Source organism: Pungitius pungitius, chromosome 5, assembly GCF_949316345.1.
Source record: "Pungitius pungitius chromosome 5, fPunPun2.1, whole genome shotgun sequence".
In the NCBI taxonomy this organism is placed as follows: Eukaryota; Metazoa; Chordata; class Actinopteri; order Perciformes; family Gasterosteidae; genus Pungitius; species Pungitius pungitius.
The window spans coordinates 22,010,135-22,026,318 of NC_084904.1; the positions used below are offsets into that span (position 1 = coordinate 22,010,135).

At 46.3% G+C, this 16,184-nt stretch overlaps 2 protein-coding genes across 6 annotated transcripts; one reads left to right on the forward strand and one right to left on the reverse strand.

The window, feature by feature from the left end:
* Nucleotides 1-2,697: 2,697 nt before the first annotated feature.
* rufy3 (RUN and FYVE domain containing 3) lies at nucleotides 2,698-12,884 on the forward strand. 5 transcript variants are annotated; one of them, XM_062562581.1, is made up of 18 exons: nucleotides 2,698-3,326; nucleotides 6,825-6,998; nucleotides 7,093-7,210; nucleotides 7,317-7,418; nucleotides 7,678-7,801; nucleotides 8,225-8,289; nucleotides 8,559-8,624; nucleotides 8,708-8,777; nucleotides 8,854-8,943; nucleotides 9,134-9,217; nucleotides 9,335-9,502; nucleotides 9,665-9,762; nucleotides 10,700-10,819; nucleotides 10,982-11,022; nucleotides 11,056-11,242; nucleotides 11,328-11,358; nucleotides 11,488-11,565; nucleotides 11,705-12,884. In XM_062562581.1, the coding sequence occupies exons 1-18, from the start codon at nucleotides 3,065-3,067 to the stop codon at nucleotides 11,846-11,848; spliced, it is 2,022 nt and encodes a 673-aa protein (XP_062418565.1). In that variant the 5' UTR covers nucleotides 2,698-3,064; the 3' UTR covers nucleotides 11,849-12,884. The 5 variants fall into 5 exon arrangements, with proteins under 5 accessions (XP_062418565.1, XP_037338155.2, XP_037338157.2 ...); XM_037482258.2 differs by having other exon boundaries at nucleotides 10,982-11,242; XM_037482259.2 differs by lacking the exon at nucleotides 2,698-3,326 and adding an exon at nucleotides 4,979-5,669 and having other exon boundaries at nucleotides 10,982-11,242.
* Nucleotides 12,883-16,099, reverse strand: grsf1 (G-rich RNA sequence binding factor 1). The gene is made up of 10 exons (XM_037482359.2): nucleotides 15,671-16,099; nucleotides 15,191-15,335; nucleotides 14,760-14,915; nucleotides 14,543-14,680; nucleotides 14,243-14,381; nucleotides 14,056-14,150; nucleotides 13,875-13,960; nucleotides 13,662-13,797; nucleotides 13,504-13,552; nucleotides 12,883-13,304 (listed from the first exon to the last, which is right to left on the reverse strand). Exons 1-10 carry the CDS (start codon nucleotides 15,881-15,883, stop codon nucleotides 13,301-13,303), a joined length of 1,161 nt encoding a protein of 386 aa, XP_037338256.2. The 5' UTR covers nucleotides 15,884-16,099; the 3' UTR covers nucleotides 12,883-13,300.
* Nucleotides 16,100-16,184: the final 85 nt, after the last annotated feature.

Sequence of the window (16,184 nt, forward strand, 5' to 3'; positions counted from 1 at the left end):
ATTGTTGTCATCTGCTTATGCCTTCACGATACACAAGAAGAAATTTGTTCTCAAAACATCATTTTATGTTTTTGTTCATAACACAAAATATTGTTAAGGCTAACATCCCTCGACATATGTGAGACTAGTTAGCAGTAGAAGGGATTGTCCGTCATGCGTGAGTGTGTAATCCAAAACAGCTCCTGTTTTAAACATTTGACCCAAAGCATGTCAGCAGTTCCATTTTTTCCACCATCTGCAACTTTTTATGGTGGAAAAAAAAAGCAGCATAGCTGAGACGGAGCGACAGGAAAACATAACGGATCTGATACGCCTTCGGCTTTTCTTCAAATTCCATTTCCAAACATGAAGCATTTGATGGGATTTGAAAGGTCAGCATCTCTTTGTAGTCTGAGATGCCTTCGATGCCGCTGCTTGATGCTGCTGTTGTGATCCCTCTTGTCGTTCCACAGGGTGCCTTTGATAGGAAATTGTTCGAGGAAACGTAAATTCCACCTTAAACCTTTTCTTGGAAGCTTCTCAGGCCGCATCCTCACAGCAGAAATGGGAAAAATGACCTTCGATTTTATTATCGAGCAACTTAGGTTAAAAAACGAATTGATTATTTTTTCAATTTGTTAGGTCAACTCATTCTTATATTTATTATTTGTTTAGTGTGACATGCTGTGATATTCATGAGTAAGGGGTTTGTTAAGCAAGGAGCAAGTGACCTTTTCCCAAACGTTGAAACGCCATCTTCTCCGGATTCAAATAAGACATTATTGAAATATTTGCTCTCTAGTTTGCTACCGCACAAATGCTTCAACTTAAAATCAGTAAATTGGGGGGTTTATGCAACAACCTTTGGAAGAACATTCCAGAGATCCTGTGACAGAGAACTATGAATGAAGCCGGAGCATAAACCTAACAGGAGGCCAGGCGTCAGGGGAAGGAGATGGAGATGGAGATGGAGATGGAGATGGAGATGGAGATGGAGATGGAGATGGAGATGGAGATGGAGATGCAGATGGAGATGCAGATGGAGATGCAGATGGAGATGGAGATGGACTCTGCAGGGGCAGGACATAAACAACACAAGATTCATGTACACAGGAGGGGAAGTGAAGACGCAAAGAATTCCTTAAAAAAACCTCATGCAGCATTGTACAATTTTGATTTTAAATTATAACCAGGTCCTGGTCTGTTATGTCCATTGTTTAAATGAGAGGAAGTGTCAAGTAAATGTGTAGATGATATGTTGGACAGATGTTGTCTCACAGATGTGAGGTTTCAGCGTACAGTAAGTCATGTGACACAGAACTGTGAGGAGAACCAGAAAGGTCTCATCTGAGCCTCTAGCTGTGATGGTTGAGGACATCTTGTGATGGGCTCAGTGCATCAGTTCAAAGCAGTCTAAAACCAGTATGAAATACAAATGTACTTCCCAAAATAGGTGTTTTGTAAGATTAGAACACCTTTAGTCAACACGGCAAAACGTCTTTTCATTTCAAATACATTTTGCCATAATGAACAAATTATTTTTATTAATGAATTAATATAAATCAATACATATACATATTATCAATTCATATTAATACAAGTCATCCTGAGGAGGTCCTAATGTCTTGAATATATTTGTCTTTTTTCATAGTTCATAGATGTGGAGACATTTCATTCAAAACCACACATATTTTATCACGTAGAGAAAAGGACTGTTATTAAAAAGTGAAAAGTCTTTCTGATGTCGTGCTTTTGGTTGTAGTGGAATCTGACAAAATCCGAAAAGCCTCATTCATACAGAACAACAACAAAAAAACATTTCAAACGTTTGACAGGGAATCCAACATGATTGTTTTTGTATATTATTTCAAATTATTCTCAAATCACACAGAAGTCAGAGTTGGCAGGTGCTGCTGGTCGGGATGGAGGTATGAAGGAAGTACATCCTTTCCCCATTAGTCCTGCATCTCCTTCTACGGGCCGTTTGGGGTATTACACTCGTGACAGAGGAGAGTATAAAGACGTAAAGTCCACACTTTATAAAACGACCTCTTAACTCCTACAATGTCTACTGATGTATCTTTAATACGATCTGCAGTGAGATACAGCTCACACATGGAATTCCCATTTATACCCTACATTTTTTGTTCAATACATTTTCTTTTCTTTTCCTCGAATCGTCACTTGTATTTGTGTACTTGTCATTTGTAAGTACCTTCATCATTTAAAGTGTGAACTGTAAAGAGACATGTCATTTCTTATATCATGTGGTATTTTGTTATATAACATCATATCATATTTTATTTTATAACAAAATATCATATCATAATATTATATAGAACCTTTTTTTTATTCCTTCTGGTTGTTGTTTACAAGTGTTGCTGAAAAGTAACATATTGTATTTTTGATATATTTTTTAAATACTGTATAAATAATCTAGTTTAGTTTTGAAGGTCTTGTTTATGACGCCATTGCTATAATAAATACACATTCATTAATATAAGGGCCCAAACGCGAGGTGTATATTAGGCAGACATTATTTTGGTGCGATTGTATTTATTGTTAAACATAAAGTAATTTCGGTTTGTTTGCGGTCTACAGACAACACAGAAACGAGGAGCTGTTCATCACAGAGTCTTTGCGCGAGGATGCCGGCGCGTGTCGCAATGGCTCATGGGAGAATCCACGCGCCACTACTCGCGAGTCATCGCGGTCCTCTCCTCACGTGGATACTCTCTGGTGACGGATTGCTGGACCATCCGCTGACACAGCGCGCAAACTCTCGCGAAATTAGCCACCGATTTGAGCCCAAATGCTAATGCAAAGCTATTTCCGGGTCATGTGGATGCTGTGGAGGACGGGGCGAAAGGCGAAGTGATTTTTGGAGAAATTTCTCTTTTTTGGGGGGGGGGGGGGGGGGGCAGGCTGAGTAAACTGACCAAAACACGGTTGCTTTGCTTTGCTAGCCTCCAGCTGTGAATGGCCGCATTAGCTAACGGCAGCTAACGGTAGCTAGCTTAGCCGCCGCCTGACAGCCCCACTCACTCGGTCACATGAAGTGAGTTTAACCGTAAAGGGGGCGAGGATGGCGGAGCGAGACGTGACGGGAGATCCACCTCTGCGATCATCCTCGGCGGTTTCAGAAATTTCGGGCAGACCGAGCTCCGCGGATGAAAACGGCCACGTCGATAGTCCGGACGAGACGCTCTCCCCGACGTCCGTGATCTACTTCCAGGAGGCTTTGAACTCCTCCAACTTGAGATTTGGGAAGGCTGGGTCGCTGTCACCCGCTCCCCCGCCTCGACAGTATGACTTCAGGATCGAACGAATCGAGTCAAAGCGCAGAAGTGAGTAACCAACTTGTCCAAATGTGTTTATATAACTTCCGATATGTATCAGCGGTAAACTAGTTACAACACATGCAACGTACCTGCTGTTAGCATGGTTAGCTTGTTAGTGCTAGCAGCTAACTATTGACTGCGTAAACAAACTAACGTTACTTCCTACGTGCTTCGGATCTAAGATCTGACAACAGCACGCGTGGCTTTATGAACAGAAGGCAACACCAACTCTCCCGGTGCCGTGACACGTCTTACGTGTGGTGTTTGTTGCAGATGACAAATCAGGCAAATCATCCGCAGTGATTTTACTGCTTTAACTGCACTGATTGCTTGGTTACCTGCACTGTGATTAACTCAATGCGATCTTTTTATATCTTCTCGTTGAAATACTTGTATTGTGAAATATGAATTGTCACAACATGACACGCAGGATGTCATCTGGGATTTGGGTCAAACTGGATACGATTTTGTCCTTAATTTCTTTTTCTCCTTTTGACAGTTTAGTAATCATTCAGGTGGTGATTTTATCAGGCAAAAACGTCTCTGTTGTCTCCTTAAATGTGCAGATGTTTTGCTTTTCTGTCTTATTTAAGTTTGACATCCCTGAAGCATCAGTCTGTTGCTCTGTAAAACTTTTCATAATTTTGTATTCATCACTTTGAACTCTGGGAAAGCTTTGGAACATTTTACTGTACATTTTATTCAATAATAAAGTAATCCTACTGATGGAGGACCTGGGCCAAAATGACAGTGTTGTTGGGGAGTTTAAGAAAACTGGTAACGATTTATCAGCAGTCACTTTTTCATTTCTTTATTTTAAAGACAAGCTCTGCGATGGACAAACTATATTAGTTTGAATGTTTGATAGTGACCTTGAACGTGTCTGCGTTTCTGTACTGTGTTCCCTGTTTCTTGGTGGCAGATACATACAATTACAGTATTTCTCCTAATATCCACCTGTCAGTCAGTCATGGTGTTTAATTTCAATTCAAACCAGATTTATAAAATAAGTTAATAACATTTTAAGTAAAGGGGCTAAAACAATCTATGCTGTACAAACGTGTCTTTTGTAAGCGCCGTTATCATTTAAAATGTTAACTGTAAAAATGCAAGATCATGAAAATAAATCTTAGATTCTAGCAAACACTGATTTTTATAATTGCAATAATTATTTAATCTGCTAAATAGTCAATAGCCAAAAAAGTAACTTACATCTAACGAGCCATAAACCAGGAAGTCCTCTGATGACCTGCTGTCTCTGACCACAATTACAAATGTTGTGCTTTATTGTTTCATCCTCCTCATATTTGTCATAGTATGTTTCCCACAGTATGAATCCTCTCCTCTTTAATGTCATGCGTTGCTTTTGATCAGGGTTTCTTTGTCCAACGTGCACCAGGCCCATAGAACTATTGCTTTCCTCTCCTGTCTCTTGGCTCTCCAGTGGGACGCAGAGTAACACGAGGTCCGTCTGCATCGGCTCAATAATCGCATGTCGATGCTCGAGGGGCTGAGAGGAGTCCTGTGCTGAATCATTAGCACTGGCTGGCTACTCAGGGGACCCCCCACCTCCTCCTCCCCCCCCCCCCCCCCCCCCTCCCTTTTTACGCATGCACCATCTGCTCACGTGACGATGTGTTGCCGTACTACCGTCGGCCATCTTTGGTCGACACCCAGGCAGAGCATTCGCTGCGGAATCAGAGGGAACCGGAGCCGAGCCGACCGGAGGAGGGCTGTGATTTTGTAGCACGGGTGCTCTCCTGCATTTAAAATAACCCCCTCCCCCCCCCCACCGGTCTGTGCTAAAGGGGATTACAAGAGGCTGAAGGGGGAGGAGGAGGAGGAGAGGCAGGGCAGCCTCTCTGAAGACGGCAGCAGCAGTTGTCCGGAGGAGGATGCAGGCATAAAGAGGAGGAAAAGCCGAAGCCTTTCCGACACCTACCGTGGGCCTTTCATCCTCCTTTGTGTGGATGCTCTTTACATCCCTTCTTCTCTCCCACTTGTAATTTTCTGGTGGTGGCGGCGGTGGGGGGGGGTTCGGGGGACGAAGGGGGCCTCCACTGGATTGTGGAACAAAAAGCTTCTTCAGGCCTCTTTTTTTTTTTTTTTCCTCCCCACTCGGAGCTGCTGCTGTTTTTTTTTTTTTTTTTTTGGCAATCAGCTGAGTCATCATGTCTGATCTGACGCCCCAGAGCGAAACCCCCACCCCCACCACGGACAAGATCACCCAGGCCGCCCGGGAGACCATCTATCTCTGCAACTTCCGCGTGTCTGTGGATGGCGAGTGGCTCTGCCTCCGCGAGCTCAACGACATCTCGCTGACGCCGGACCCAGAGCCGGCCCATGAAGGTAACGTGACGGATTAGCTCATCGAGGGAGGGAGGGAGGGAGGGGGGGGGGGAGGAGGCGGCGTCTGCCTGCCTGCCTGCCTGCACAGTGTGCCCCTCTGTTTGGGCGTGGTGGCGGCGCACATCGGCGTCCCTGCGTCCTCGTGGAGTGAACTGTGGCGCCGTGCCGGTGGTTTGATGATGACGAGCAGGAAGTGGCGCCTGTTCTGTCGTCAGCAGCAGCACAACAACAACGAGACAAAGCCGAGTGTTTGCTGTCACTTTACCTGAATATAACCCACAAGTCTGTACAGGGTTGCTTTTTTTTCATTTTTATTTTTTTGTAAAAGAACCGATCTGCATGCAGCTGCATCCAGATGTTCACATCTGGCAGTGAACGCACGCTGCAGTATGTGTTGTAGTTAATGGTTTGAAATATGAATGTGGCTCCTTTCCTCTCCTCCACCTCTTGCCACGCCTCTCTCCGACCGGTCGGCACGCTGCGGCTCCACTGTAGATCACCACGGATAATGACATGTTTCGTTATGACTGCTGACTTCTCTCTAACAATGTTTTATTTCTTTGCAATATTCATCCCCTGTTAAACAAAAATGTATTTGTATGTTGTGACATTTACGTTACACACATGTTGATGCCACATTGTGAGAAGCTGACTGTCTTAATTTAGCCATCAATCAAAATATATAAGTTATAACTATTGTGTTCATCATTCTAATGCTGGTATAGCTGATCATTTTATTATCTTGCTGGTTAGCAGTATATCAATCTATGGCTATGTATCCTAACTTATTAGTTGTGTTATTATTCTGAGGCTTCAGGAGCCGGCGGTGTCAAATAAATGTAGAAAATAATACAACATGAGTGAATGGAGGCTACTTGTTTTTCGTTTTTTTTGTAAATGAAACGTTGTGTTGTTGCATTCTGTCCACAAAGCTATGAAAACGTCACGTATATTTATTCATTAGTAGTCTTTGAGCTCCTTTTGGTTGTTGGTTATATTGTCCTTTATTTTCATTTCAACACACTACTTCCTGGAGAGCATCAGAAAGAAATGCAGAGGCCTCTCCGATGCCCCCCCCCCCCCACTCCCCCCCCCTCCTTCCTGCTGTCCCGTTCCTACGCGGCTCACAGTGACCCTTCTCTCCTCCTCTTTCAGATCCCAAGGATCCCATCGCCATCGAGCGGCTCAACCTGATGAACATGGCCAAGCTGAGCATCAAGGGCCTGATCGAGTCCGCCCTCAACCTCGGGCGCACGCTGGACTCGGACTACGCGCCGCTGCAGCAGTTCTTTGTGGTGATGGAGCACTGTCTGAAGCACGGCTTGAAAAGTACGTACTGGGCGCCATTTACGCCGCCGTCAGTGAGAGAATGTGATTGTGAGGCAGATTTCCTGATTTCAAACGGTTGACTCCCCTCCATCAGCCAAGAAGACCTTCCTGGGGCAGAACAAGTCCTTCTGGGGGGCGCTGGAGCTGGTGGAGAAGCTGACGCCCGAAGCGGGAGAGATCACCGCCAGCGTGAAGGACCTGCCCGGCCTCAGGTGAGACGGCTGCACCCCCCCCCCCCACCCTTCCATTTGTAAATCTAAAACTCCCACTACGGCCGCTAAAGATTGTGAGCGGTTGCCTCTTGGACCCGTGTTACAGAACCCCTCTGGGAAGAGGGCGGGCCTGGCTGAGACTGGCTTTGATGCAGAAGAAGCTCTCTGACTACATGAAGACCATCATCAACAGAAAGGACCTGCTCAGGTGAGGCAGTAATGCACGCCGGCCCCCAGCACAGTCCTCTTGAGACATGTTGCATGCATCGTATTGAGAGTCCTACTACGCTGGATCGTACATTTCCCATAATGCAACAGAATAGCGTCTTTCGTTAGATCTCATTACATTCAGTTCAGTTCTCTGCTTTCATTTCTGAAGCGTCCTCTGAAGGACAGATGATGAATCTCAGTCGCTGTCCTGCAGAGCGTTAGATTGAATAAAGTAAGAACTCGTCTCGTCTCCGCAGTGAATTCTACGAGGCGAACGCGCTGATGATGGAGGAGGAGGGCGCCGTCATCGCCGGGCTGCTCGTCGGACTAAACGTCATCGACGCCAACCTGTGTATGAAGGGGGAGGACTTGGACTCTCAGGTAATCCTGCTCCCACGTCTACGCACAGCGGTATTTTTAAATGGCTGCTCTGAGCCTCTCTATTGGCTTAAGAGGTGAGACTGAAGACACTGGGAGGACTGGCTGGTCTCCAGTTTGTCCTCTGCTCCGTAAACAAGCATCAAGTGACACCGTCTCCACCTCCTCGATGAGTAGACACTGCGCTGATTGTCAAAAAATGAAATTAAATAAAATTCAAAAAATAATATGTTGAAAAATTATGGAAAAATAATGAAATATACGGTAAAAGGAAAATTGAAAAAATCTAAATATGTTATGTTAAAAAATGGAAAAAAACATATAGGTCATAAAATAAACTTTTTTAAAAGATCAAATGAGATAAAGTGTAAATGAATTAAGTTTTAAAAAAAAGATGATCTGTTTCTGACTTGATTGTCTCTGCAGGTGGGCGTGATTGATTTCTCGATGTACCTTAAAGACGGAGGGCACAGTAGTAAGAGTGCAGAGGGGTGAGTGCTGCTTCCCTTCATTTTTCACACGGAGCAATAATAATATAACGTAACAAACACATAAGCTAAGAAGCAACAAAATCAACAAATATTCTGGAAAGAGTATTTATAATATTGCAGGTAAATTACAGGTTGGTTGTAGAATGATTGAACTTAATGTCTAAGTCTAAGACACTGAGTCCTTACATTGGGAAAGTTCCTCATTATTTCTTTTCTCATTGTGAGGAAATGGTGTGGTTTCACCCGTCTCTCCCTCCCTCCTCCCGCAGCGACGGTCAGATCACGGCGATTCTCGATCAGAAGAACTACGTGGAGGAGCTGAACAGACACCTGAGGTTGGTCCGCCCGGCCGCGTGCGGCGCCGCGGCGCCCCGCCGACCTGCCGACTCACCGCTTTGCTTCCTCTTCTGTCCTGCAGCGCGTCGGTGAATAACCTGCAGGCCAAGGTGGACGCTCTGGAGAAGTCCAACACCAAGCTCACAGAGGAGGTGAGGAGGAGAACCGCTCTGCGTTCGCTCTGCGTTCGCCCGGCGCGTCACCGCCACTTTTGTCTCGCCCCCGCAGCTCGCCGTGGCGAACAACCGGATCATCACTTTACAAGAAGACGTGGAGCGAGTGCAGGAGGAGAGCTCGTATCAGCTGGAGTCCAGGAAGGTGAGTTCGCAAGAAGCAACGTTTCACCCTCTTCTATTAGAATGGCAGCGTCTCCTTGTTAATTTACAACTCCTGCCTTGGATTAATGACAACCAGCGTTTATTATAACTGCAAGTTTGACAGATATTCACGACGCGGTGGCACTTGGCGCACGGCTTTAAGGTGATGTAAATGTGCGTTTGTTTATCAGGCACCAAGAAGCGAGTCGGCGCCGGATGGACACGTGCTGGGCGAAACACGCAAGCAGCTCAAAGAGGAAACTCTGCTTCGCTTGGTGAGTTTCAGGCTGATGAAGGTTCTACTCTACTCCATTTTTAGTATTTCATTAGCTTAGAATGCCATGTAAACAAATGAAAGGAGGTGGTGAAGTGCGCGTGGAATCTGTGCGCAGGACGTGGAGAAGGAGCTGGAGGTGCAGATCGGGATGAAGCAGGAGATGGAGCTGTCCATGAAGATGCTGGAGAAGGACGTCTGTGAGAAGCAGGACACTCTGGTGGAGCTCCGGCAGCAGCTGGAGGACCTCCGCGTCATCAACCAACAGCTGAGCCACAAGTCACAGGTGAGGAACGTCCCCACACTACATTACCCACAAGCCCCGGCCTGCGCTGCCAAGGAGAGACGCATCGGAACATTTTGAATAAATGAGAATCTCCGCACTCCATTTCAACAAGACGTAGGAGTTTTAGTTTTTGGGTAAACCGCCGTGGCTCGTCTTCCCCAGAGCGCCGACGCCGGCTCCAAACAGAAGAGTGAAGCCATCGCCCGCCTGGAGGAGAAGATCAACCAGATGAGTGGCACCGTGAAGCAGATGGAGACCAGGTGAGGACGGCCAGCCGTGTCTTTTCGCTCTTTTTTTTTTTTTCCTTTTTTTTTAAAAATGATTATTTCATTTGCCTCCAAAAACATCTTATTGTCCTGTTTTTGTCATTCTCCCCCCTTTCACTCTCATTATTTTTGTCATGGTCGTCACTCTTTGGTTTGAACGCGTCCTCAGCGAGAAGCACGTGGTGAAACAGGCCAGGAACCTGAACTCGGCCGCGGGGAAGCTGCTGCAGCTGCAGCAGTAGCTTCGTGCAGAGATCAACCAGACTAGGGCGTTACCTTTCCTGTACCATGCTCCTTTGTTGTGGAAAATTAAAAACCAACCCCCCATAACCTCCTGCAGCATCAGCTTTGAGTAGTGTGGACCGAGGCGATCCTCTCGCCTTCTCCGACGGGTCCCTTTCCTTCTTTTTTGTTGGCGTTTCTTAAGAAAACCGCATCGGCGCTTTTGAAATGGTTTTTAGCGACGGTGAGACGAGTGGAAGGCGGGGGCCTCTGTCGGTTTATGCTGACGGACACGTCCTGGGGGTCAGACTCGCTGTAATGTTATTCCAAAGAATAGGATCACCACCAGGGCCGGCTAGGAGGGGGGAGGGGGGGGGGGGGGCGCAGTGTCCTTCAGGGGACGTACAGGAGACGGTGGGCAGCCGGGGCACGACGCAGCGAGAAGGAAAGGGCCGAATGAATTAGTCAGTTTTGAATTGTATGTTAACATAACCTTGGTGTACACTGTAGTGATCATAAGGCCAATAAAACGATAAACAAACATCAGCCGGCTTCCTCTTCTTTGCTGAACGTTTCCTCGTTTGGGTTTCAGTCATTTTTTCATTTTTTTAAATTGTTTTATTTTCAGTTTCCGTCCTGTTTTGTTTTCGTCACGTTTTCATTTTACCATAAGTTTATGTAATCCCCCCCCCCCCCCCCCCCTGACCAGATGCAAACAGGCTGAGAGGGAGAGGGGTCTGGCTTTGGAGGCCAACCGGCTCTTCAAGCAGGAGTTTGGGGATAAAATCGAGAGTCTGCAGGTGGAGGTGGAGCAGCTGCGGAAGCACAGGTAAAGTCTGTGATGCAAGCCCTGTGATTCTCTTACATCTGTGGCCTTAATTCCAGTTTCCTATTCCTCTCAATGGTTTTGTTTGTTTATTTCCTTCGGGGCGAGACAGGATCACGCTGCGTTATGTATTTGCTTTTAGTGTAAACTTGCGTTGCGTTCCAGGTCCCAGCTGGAGCTGGAGCTGAGAAAAGAGCGAAGGGGCGAGCAGCAGCATCAGCAGCAGCAGCATCAGCATCAGCAGCATCACCACGGCGACGGCCCGTCGGCACAGTCCGGCGTTCCCCGGAGGGAGGCGAGGCTCCCAGAGGACATACCCACTCCCCTGTTTCACTCCCAGCGCGTCCCAGCATCTGTGTCGGTCAAAAGGGAGAGCGAGCCGTTCAACACGGGAGCAGAGGACAAAACAAGTCTGAGCTCCAGCCTGTAAGTAATATTTAGACAAAATATTAATATTAGGGAATATATATATTTATGTAGTCATTTATACTCTTTTCCACCTTTTTTTAAGGTCCTCGAGGTCACATCATGAGGACGAACAGGTGAGGTCTAGAAAGTTAAAACGTCTTGATTTAGATCAAAGCGTGTAAAGATGCAGACAGGAACAGCAGTATTTTGCAGCTCTAGTGTTTGATGTCGGATGCGTCAACAAGTTGGTTTACTTTGTGCAGGACGAGAACTCTGAGGAGATCGGTCGGCCTTCCATCTGCAGCATGTGTGAACAGGACGAATCCCTCACCAAGACAAAGGTACCCAGATGGAGCCTCTCGTGCCTTTAACTTTAAACCACGAGGTGTTTAACAGCAACAAGCGTCTGATGTTGTCGTGAGGTGTCACGCGGTGTACTCTCCCCCCCTCCCCTCCCCTCCCCCCTCTGCTCGCCTCCAGAGACGCTGCAAGAACTGCGACGGCGTGTTCTGCGAGGGCTGCGTGTCCAACGAGCTGCCGCTGCCCTCCTCCATCCTCCCCGAGACGGTGTGCAGCGCCTGCTACTCGCTGCTCCTGCAGCAGTACGCCTCCACGCCCACATGAGCGCGCCGCCAACACGCACTTTTCCTTTGCCTTCGGGGGACTTTATGAGTCCTGCGGGTTCTGGACTGGACTAACTCCCGGTTAGTGAAATGCAAACTCTCTCTCTCGCCGCTTGGGGAGCCGTTTGGATGCAGGTTTTCTTCCGTTTTCGTACGCTGTGAAGCTTCCCTCCTGCCTGAAAATGTGCGTTTTAGCTGCTTGAGTGAAAACCCGCATTTTTAAAAAAAATGGCTTCTGACGGCATAAAAAAAAAGAGAACTTGGATCATCTCACTTGTTTAAAAAAAAAAATGTCCACTAAGTGGATTGTCAAATTAAAAGTGTCAATATATTTTTTAATGATTTAGTTTTAAAAGATGAAAAACTGGAAACTATTAATCATATACAGATGAGTATATGGAGAATCCTTCAGGTGAAGCATGATATCGTTCTCTCTCCAAGTGGCTTCTGATGCTCTTAGAAACCCAACATCCCCCTTTGGACCCTTGGGATGTTCTATTAAACTATGAAAGCAAACGTGTGATTGCATTTTGTAAAGGACTGCAGTCAAACTGCGTTTTACACACTGTACTAATGTTAAAGCATAAATATAAATATATATTGGTGGTGGACCCAGAGTAATTCATTCTAAACATTGTAAAACTAATGCAGCAGTTATTATTAATAACAGAAAAACAATGTTATGATCCGACTACAGTTTATCAGTATCAGCTCATTATTTACTGAACAGGGGGGCAAAGAGCTCAAAATATTTGTTCCTTAAGTTTACAAAGCTACAAAATGCTCTGGGTAAAATGTGCATTCTATAATATTTACATCATTTGACAAAGAACACTTTGTCCCATCAGTCTGGTTGATTGTAAACTTTTGAAATGCACGGCGCTCTGCTGACTGGCTTCAGGTGTGCACACGCAGATTTATTTTAATGTTTTATTGACTGATATGAAGAATAGTTAGAAGCTCAGTCATCCTCGTTGAAGCTGATTAACACGCCAGATGGAAATGCTTCGTATATCAACAATAAACTTTTAGATGTCTCTGGTGTTTGACTCTGTTTATTATTTTTCTCATTAAAGATTCAAGCTTTTAATAGAATCAATGTTATTTCATTCAATAAACATAACACTGTGCAGCATAAGCATTTTATTCAATATTTCTGTAAAAACTGGTGAATGATTTGATGAAGAATTTCTACAGATTCTATTACCAGACAAACATTTCCAGAATAAATAAATATTCAGAAAAAAGGCCTTGGTGTGCCTGAATAGACATGATGGCCCGGCTGATGTTTGTCACCTTCAGTTAAATAACTGCCTGTTCTTCGTGTCCATGTGACTCGGGGTCTGCTCCTCCTCGTTGGACGCAGACAGTGAAGGAAGTAAAGTTTCATCAGGTCGGGCTGGCAAATCAAGAATAGTCCTGTGTGTGTGTGTGTTTTGGGGCGTTTTTGTGTTCACCTGCAGGAGAAAGTAGAAGGTGTTAAACCACATCTGGAGTCTGTGGGTAAATTCATATTAATAATCACATTTTAAACAAGGGACGCAGCACGGAATAAAATGAGTTTGTCTCCAGTCCCAGAAAAAGCTGCTGAGTTGTGTGTGAAATCTGAGAGAAACTCAACAATTCAGAAATCTACAAATTGCAGCTTTTTCTCACTTCTTTCCATCGGATTCAGAGTTGAGGAATAACTCGATGTATCTTTCTCCTAAAAAAGATCAGAAGGAGACACTTGATCAACTGAAATCCCACAGCGACCAATCAACAGCTCTCTTTGTTAGACCGTGTCCACAATGGGACATGTGACCACGTCTCACCTATGTACATCCTGTCTCTGGACATGGCGTTCATGGCGTCCTGGTGGCAGCTGAAGTAAACGTCTGCCTCTCCGCTCGGCCGCCCTCCGGCACCGCTGTCAATCACCACCTCGGACACGTCGAGAGGAGAGAAGAACTGCGGGAGGGGAAACCACGTGAAACCTCACGCAAAGGCACCACCCTTTTGCTCCTTGTACTTAGTTTGAAAATCACCTTAACGATGTCGTCCCTGGACACCTTGAAGGGAAGTCCCCTCATGTGGATGAAGTGATGCGGCAGCGTCGAGCTCCGAGCGGATCCTGCCCCAAAAAAACACGAGTCCGTTTACATCCAGCAAATAGATCAGATTAGCATTCAAAGCGGGGGGGGGGGGCGGCTACTGAAATGCCCTCACCAGCCCTGGGCTCCGACTGAGGGAAAGACGAGCTCGTCTTCCGCGTCTTAGTAGAATGAATCTGGTCCCTTCTGCTGGGAAACACCTCGATGTATCTGCAAACGCCAACAGCGGAGATGCTCATTAAGCGCCCTCAAGAAAAAAAAAAAAAAAAAAAAACCCGAGAGGGAACCCTGGGGCCTCCCACCTCTGTCCGATGACCTCTCGGTCTCTCTGCAGAGCTTCGTCGGCTGCTTGTTGGGAGGAAAACTGCACGAAGGCCTCCCCGGAGTTCCTCCCTTTGCGGTCCAAGACCACGGTGATCCCGTTCTCCGCTATGTCCAGCCCTGAGAGAAAGCCCACCTTTAGTGACCTCCTCCGCGTGTAGTTTAATGGAATCGATTCATTCAACCGATTTTTGGGAGATCAAATCAAAACGCAGAAAATTGAAGCGTCTATGGGATCATTCCGGAGGCTAAAAACGGCCCCTTGACTCTGAGAGGTTTACCCGAAAAGAACTGCACGATGTCGTCCTTGGTGGAGGAGAAGGGGAGACCTCGGATACGCACCACCCCCCCGCTCTCAGCCGGCGCCTGGGCGGCCTTCTTCAGCATGGCCTCCGCGTCGCTGTTGGTCACCTCGTACACTGCAGGGATTTGAGCATCTGTTTCTACAAGTCCTTGTATTTGCGATGCATTCTTACTCTTGGCAGCAAAGAGTCGAACCTTCCACGTATCGCGGGCCGAGGTACTGCCGGTGCTTCTCCAGAGCTTTGCTGACGTCCTCCTCGTGCTCCATCTCGATGAAGGCTTGTCCCGAGGACCTCCCCACCCGCTCCACGGTGAAGTGGATCCCCTTCACCCCGTCACGTATCCGACACTCTGAAGCAACCATATGGTATATTTATTTTTGTACATAGTCTTAACATTGAACCATTTTCACATCTCATTCAATCTGTTGTTTTTTTTGTTTGACAAAACAATTTGCACAATTTTCATGGCTCAGTAGACAATAAATTCACTACATCATTTAACAATACAGTGAACAAATACGCTTTCATCTATATCTGTAGTGATTTAGTTATTACAGAGTTATAAATATGTCATAAGCAAATATTACTAGAAGTGTGACTCTTCTCAGGCATTTAGATCCTCACCTGAGAAGAACTGCATGAGGTCCTCAGCCGAGCACCCCCAGGGGAGACCTCTCACCTGCATGATGTACACCTCCTTCTTCACCTGTTCTGAATCAGACTGATAGGCCGGCAGGGGGGGGTACTCGTCCTCCCAAGGTTCTCCTGCCTGGAAGACGTAAAAGCAAATATGATCAGTTGTTAAAAGAACCACAATGTAGTTTACAGTTCAGGGCTGGCTCAGGTTTACAGTTAAGGGCTGGCTAAGGGAAATACAGTTAAGGGCTGGCTAAGGGAAATACAGTTAAGGGCTGGCTAAGGGAAATACAGTTAAGGGTTGGCTCAGGTTTGCAGTTTGGCTCAGGTTTACAGTTTGGCTCATCTACTGCTAGTTGGCTCAATCTAGAACAGAAATGAATCTGACACACATGTGGTAAAGTTACAGTGCAGCACGGCATCACATGGAGGCAGTGCTGATCAGTCTCATCCTCCGCTCGGACTAACCTTGGTACAGAACCGGTACTGGCTGGTTGTCACCGCGGACTGCAGCTGGCCGACTCCCCAGGTTGTGGCGGTCCATGTCGGCTGCTGAACGAGCGCGCTCCGGGCCGACAGCACGCTGCTCCATCTAGTTGAGATACCTGTCGGTAGCGTTACCTTTCTGACTGCGACACACCGCTGCAGCAGAAACAACATGGACTTGCTGCTAAGTGACATGTTAGCTTAGCCTGCTGTGAGGCCAGACCCTTTAGCCTGAAATAAAGAGATCAAACAAGTAGTTTGAATGCCACCTCTCTCTTGTTTAGCTAGTTTGTTTAGCTGCCGGCTTGGCGTGGGACTGTAGGAAGCTAAACGGACTCACGTGGGTCAGTCAAGGGCAGACAGCTCGAGAGCTAATAAGCTAACGGCTAAACGCTTTGCACTTCCGCTCATCCTTTCACAACAAAAGACGAAAGTCACCATGTCTGATAAGGTGTTGGTGTTTGATCACCTTGCAGAAAAACAGACAGTGTCATTA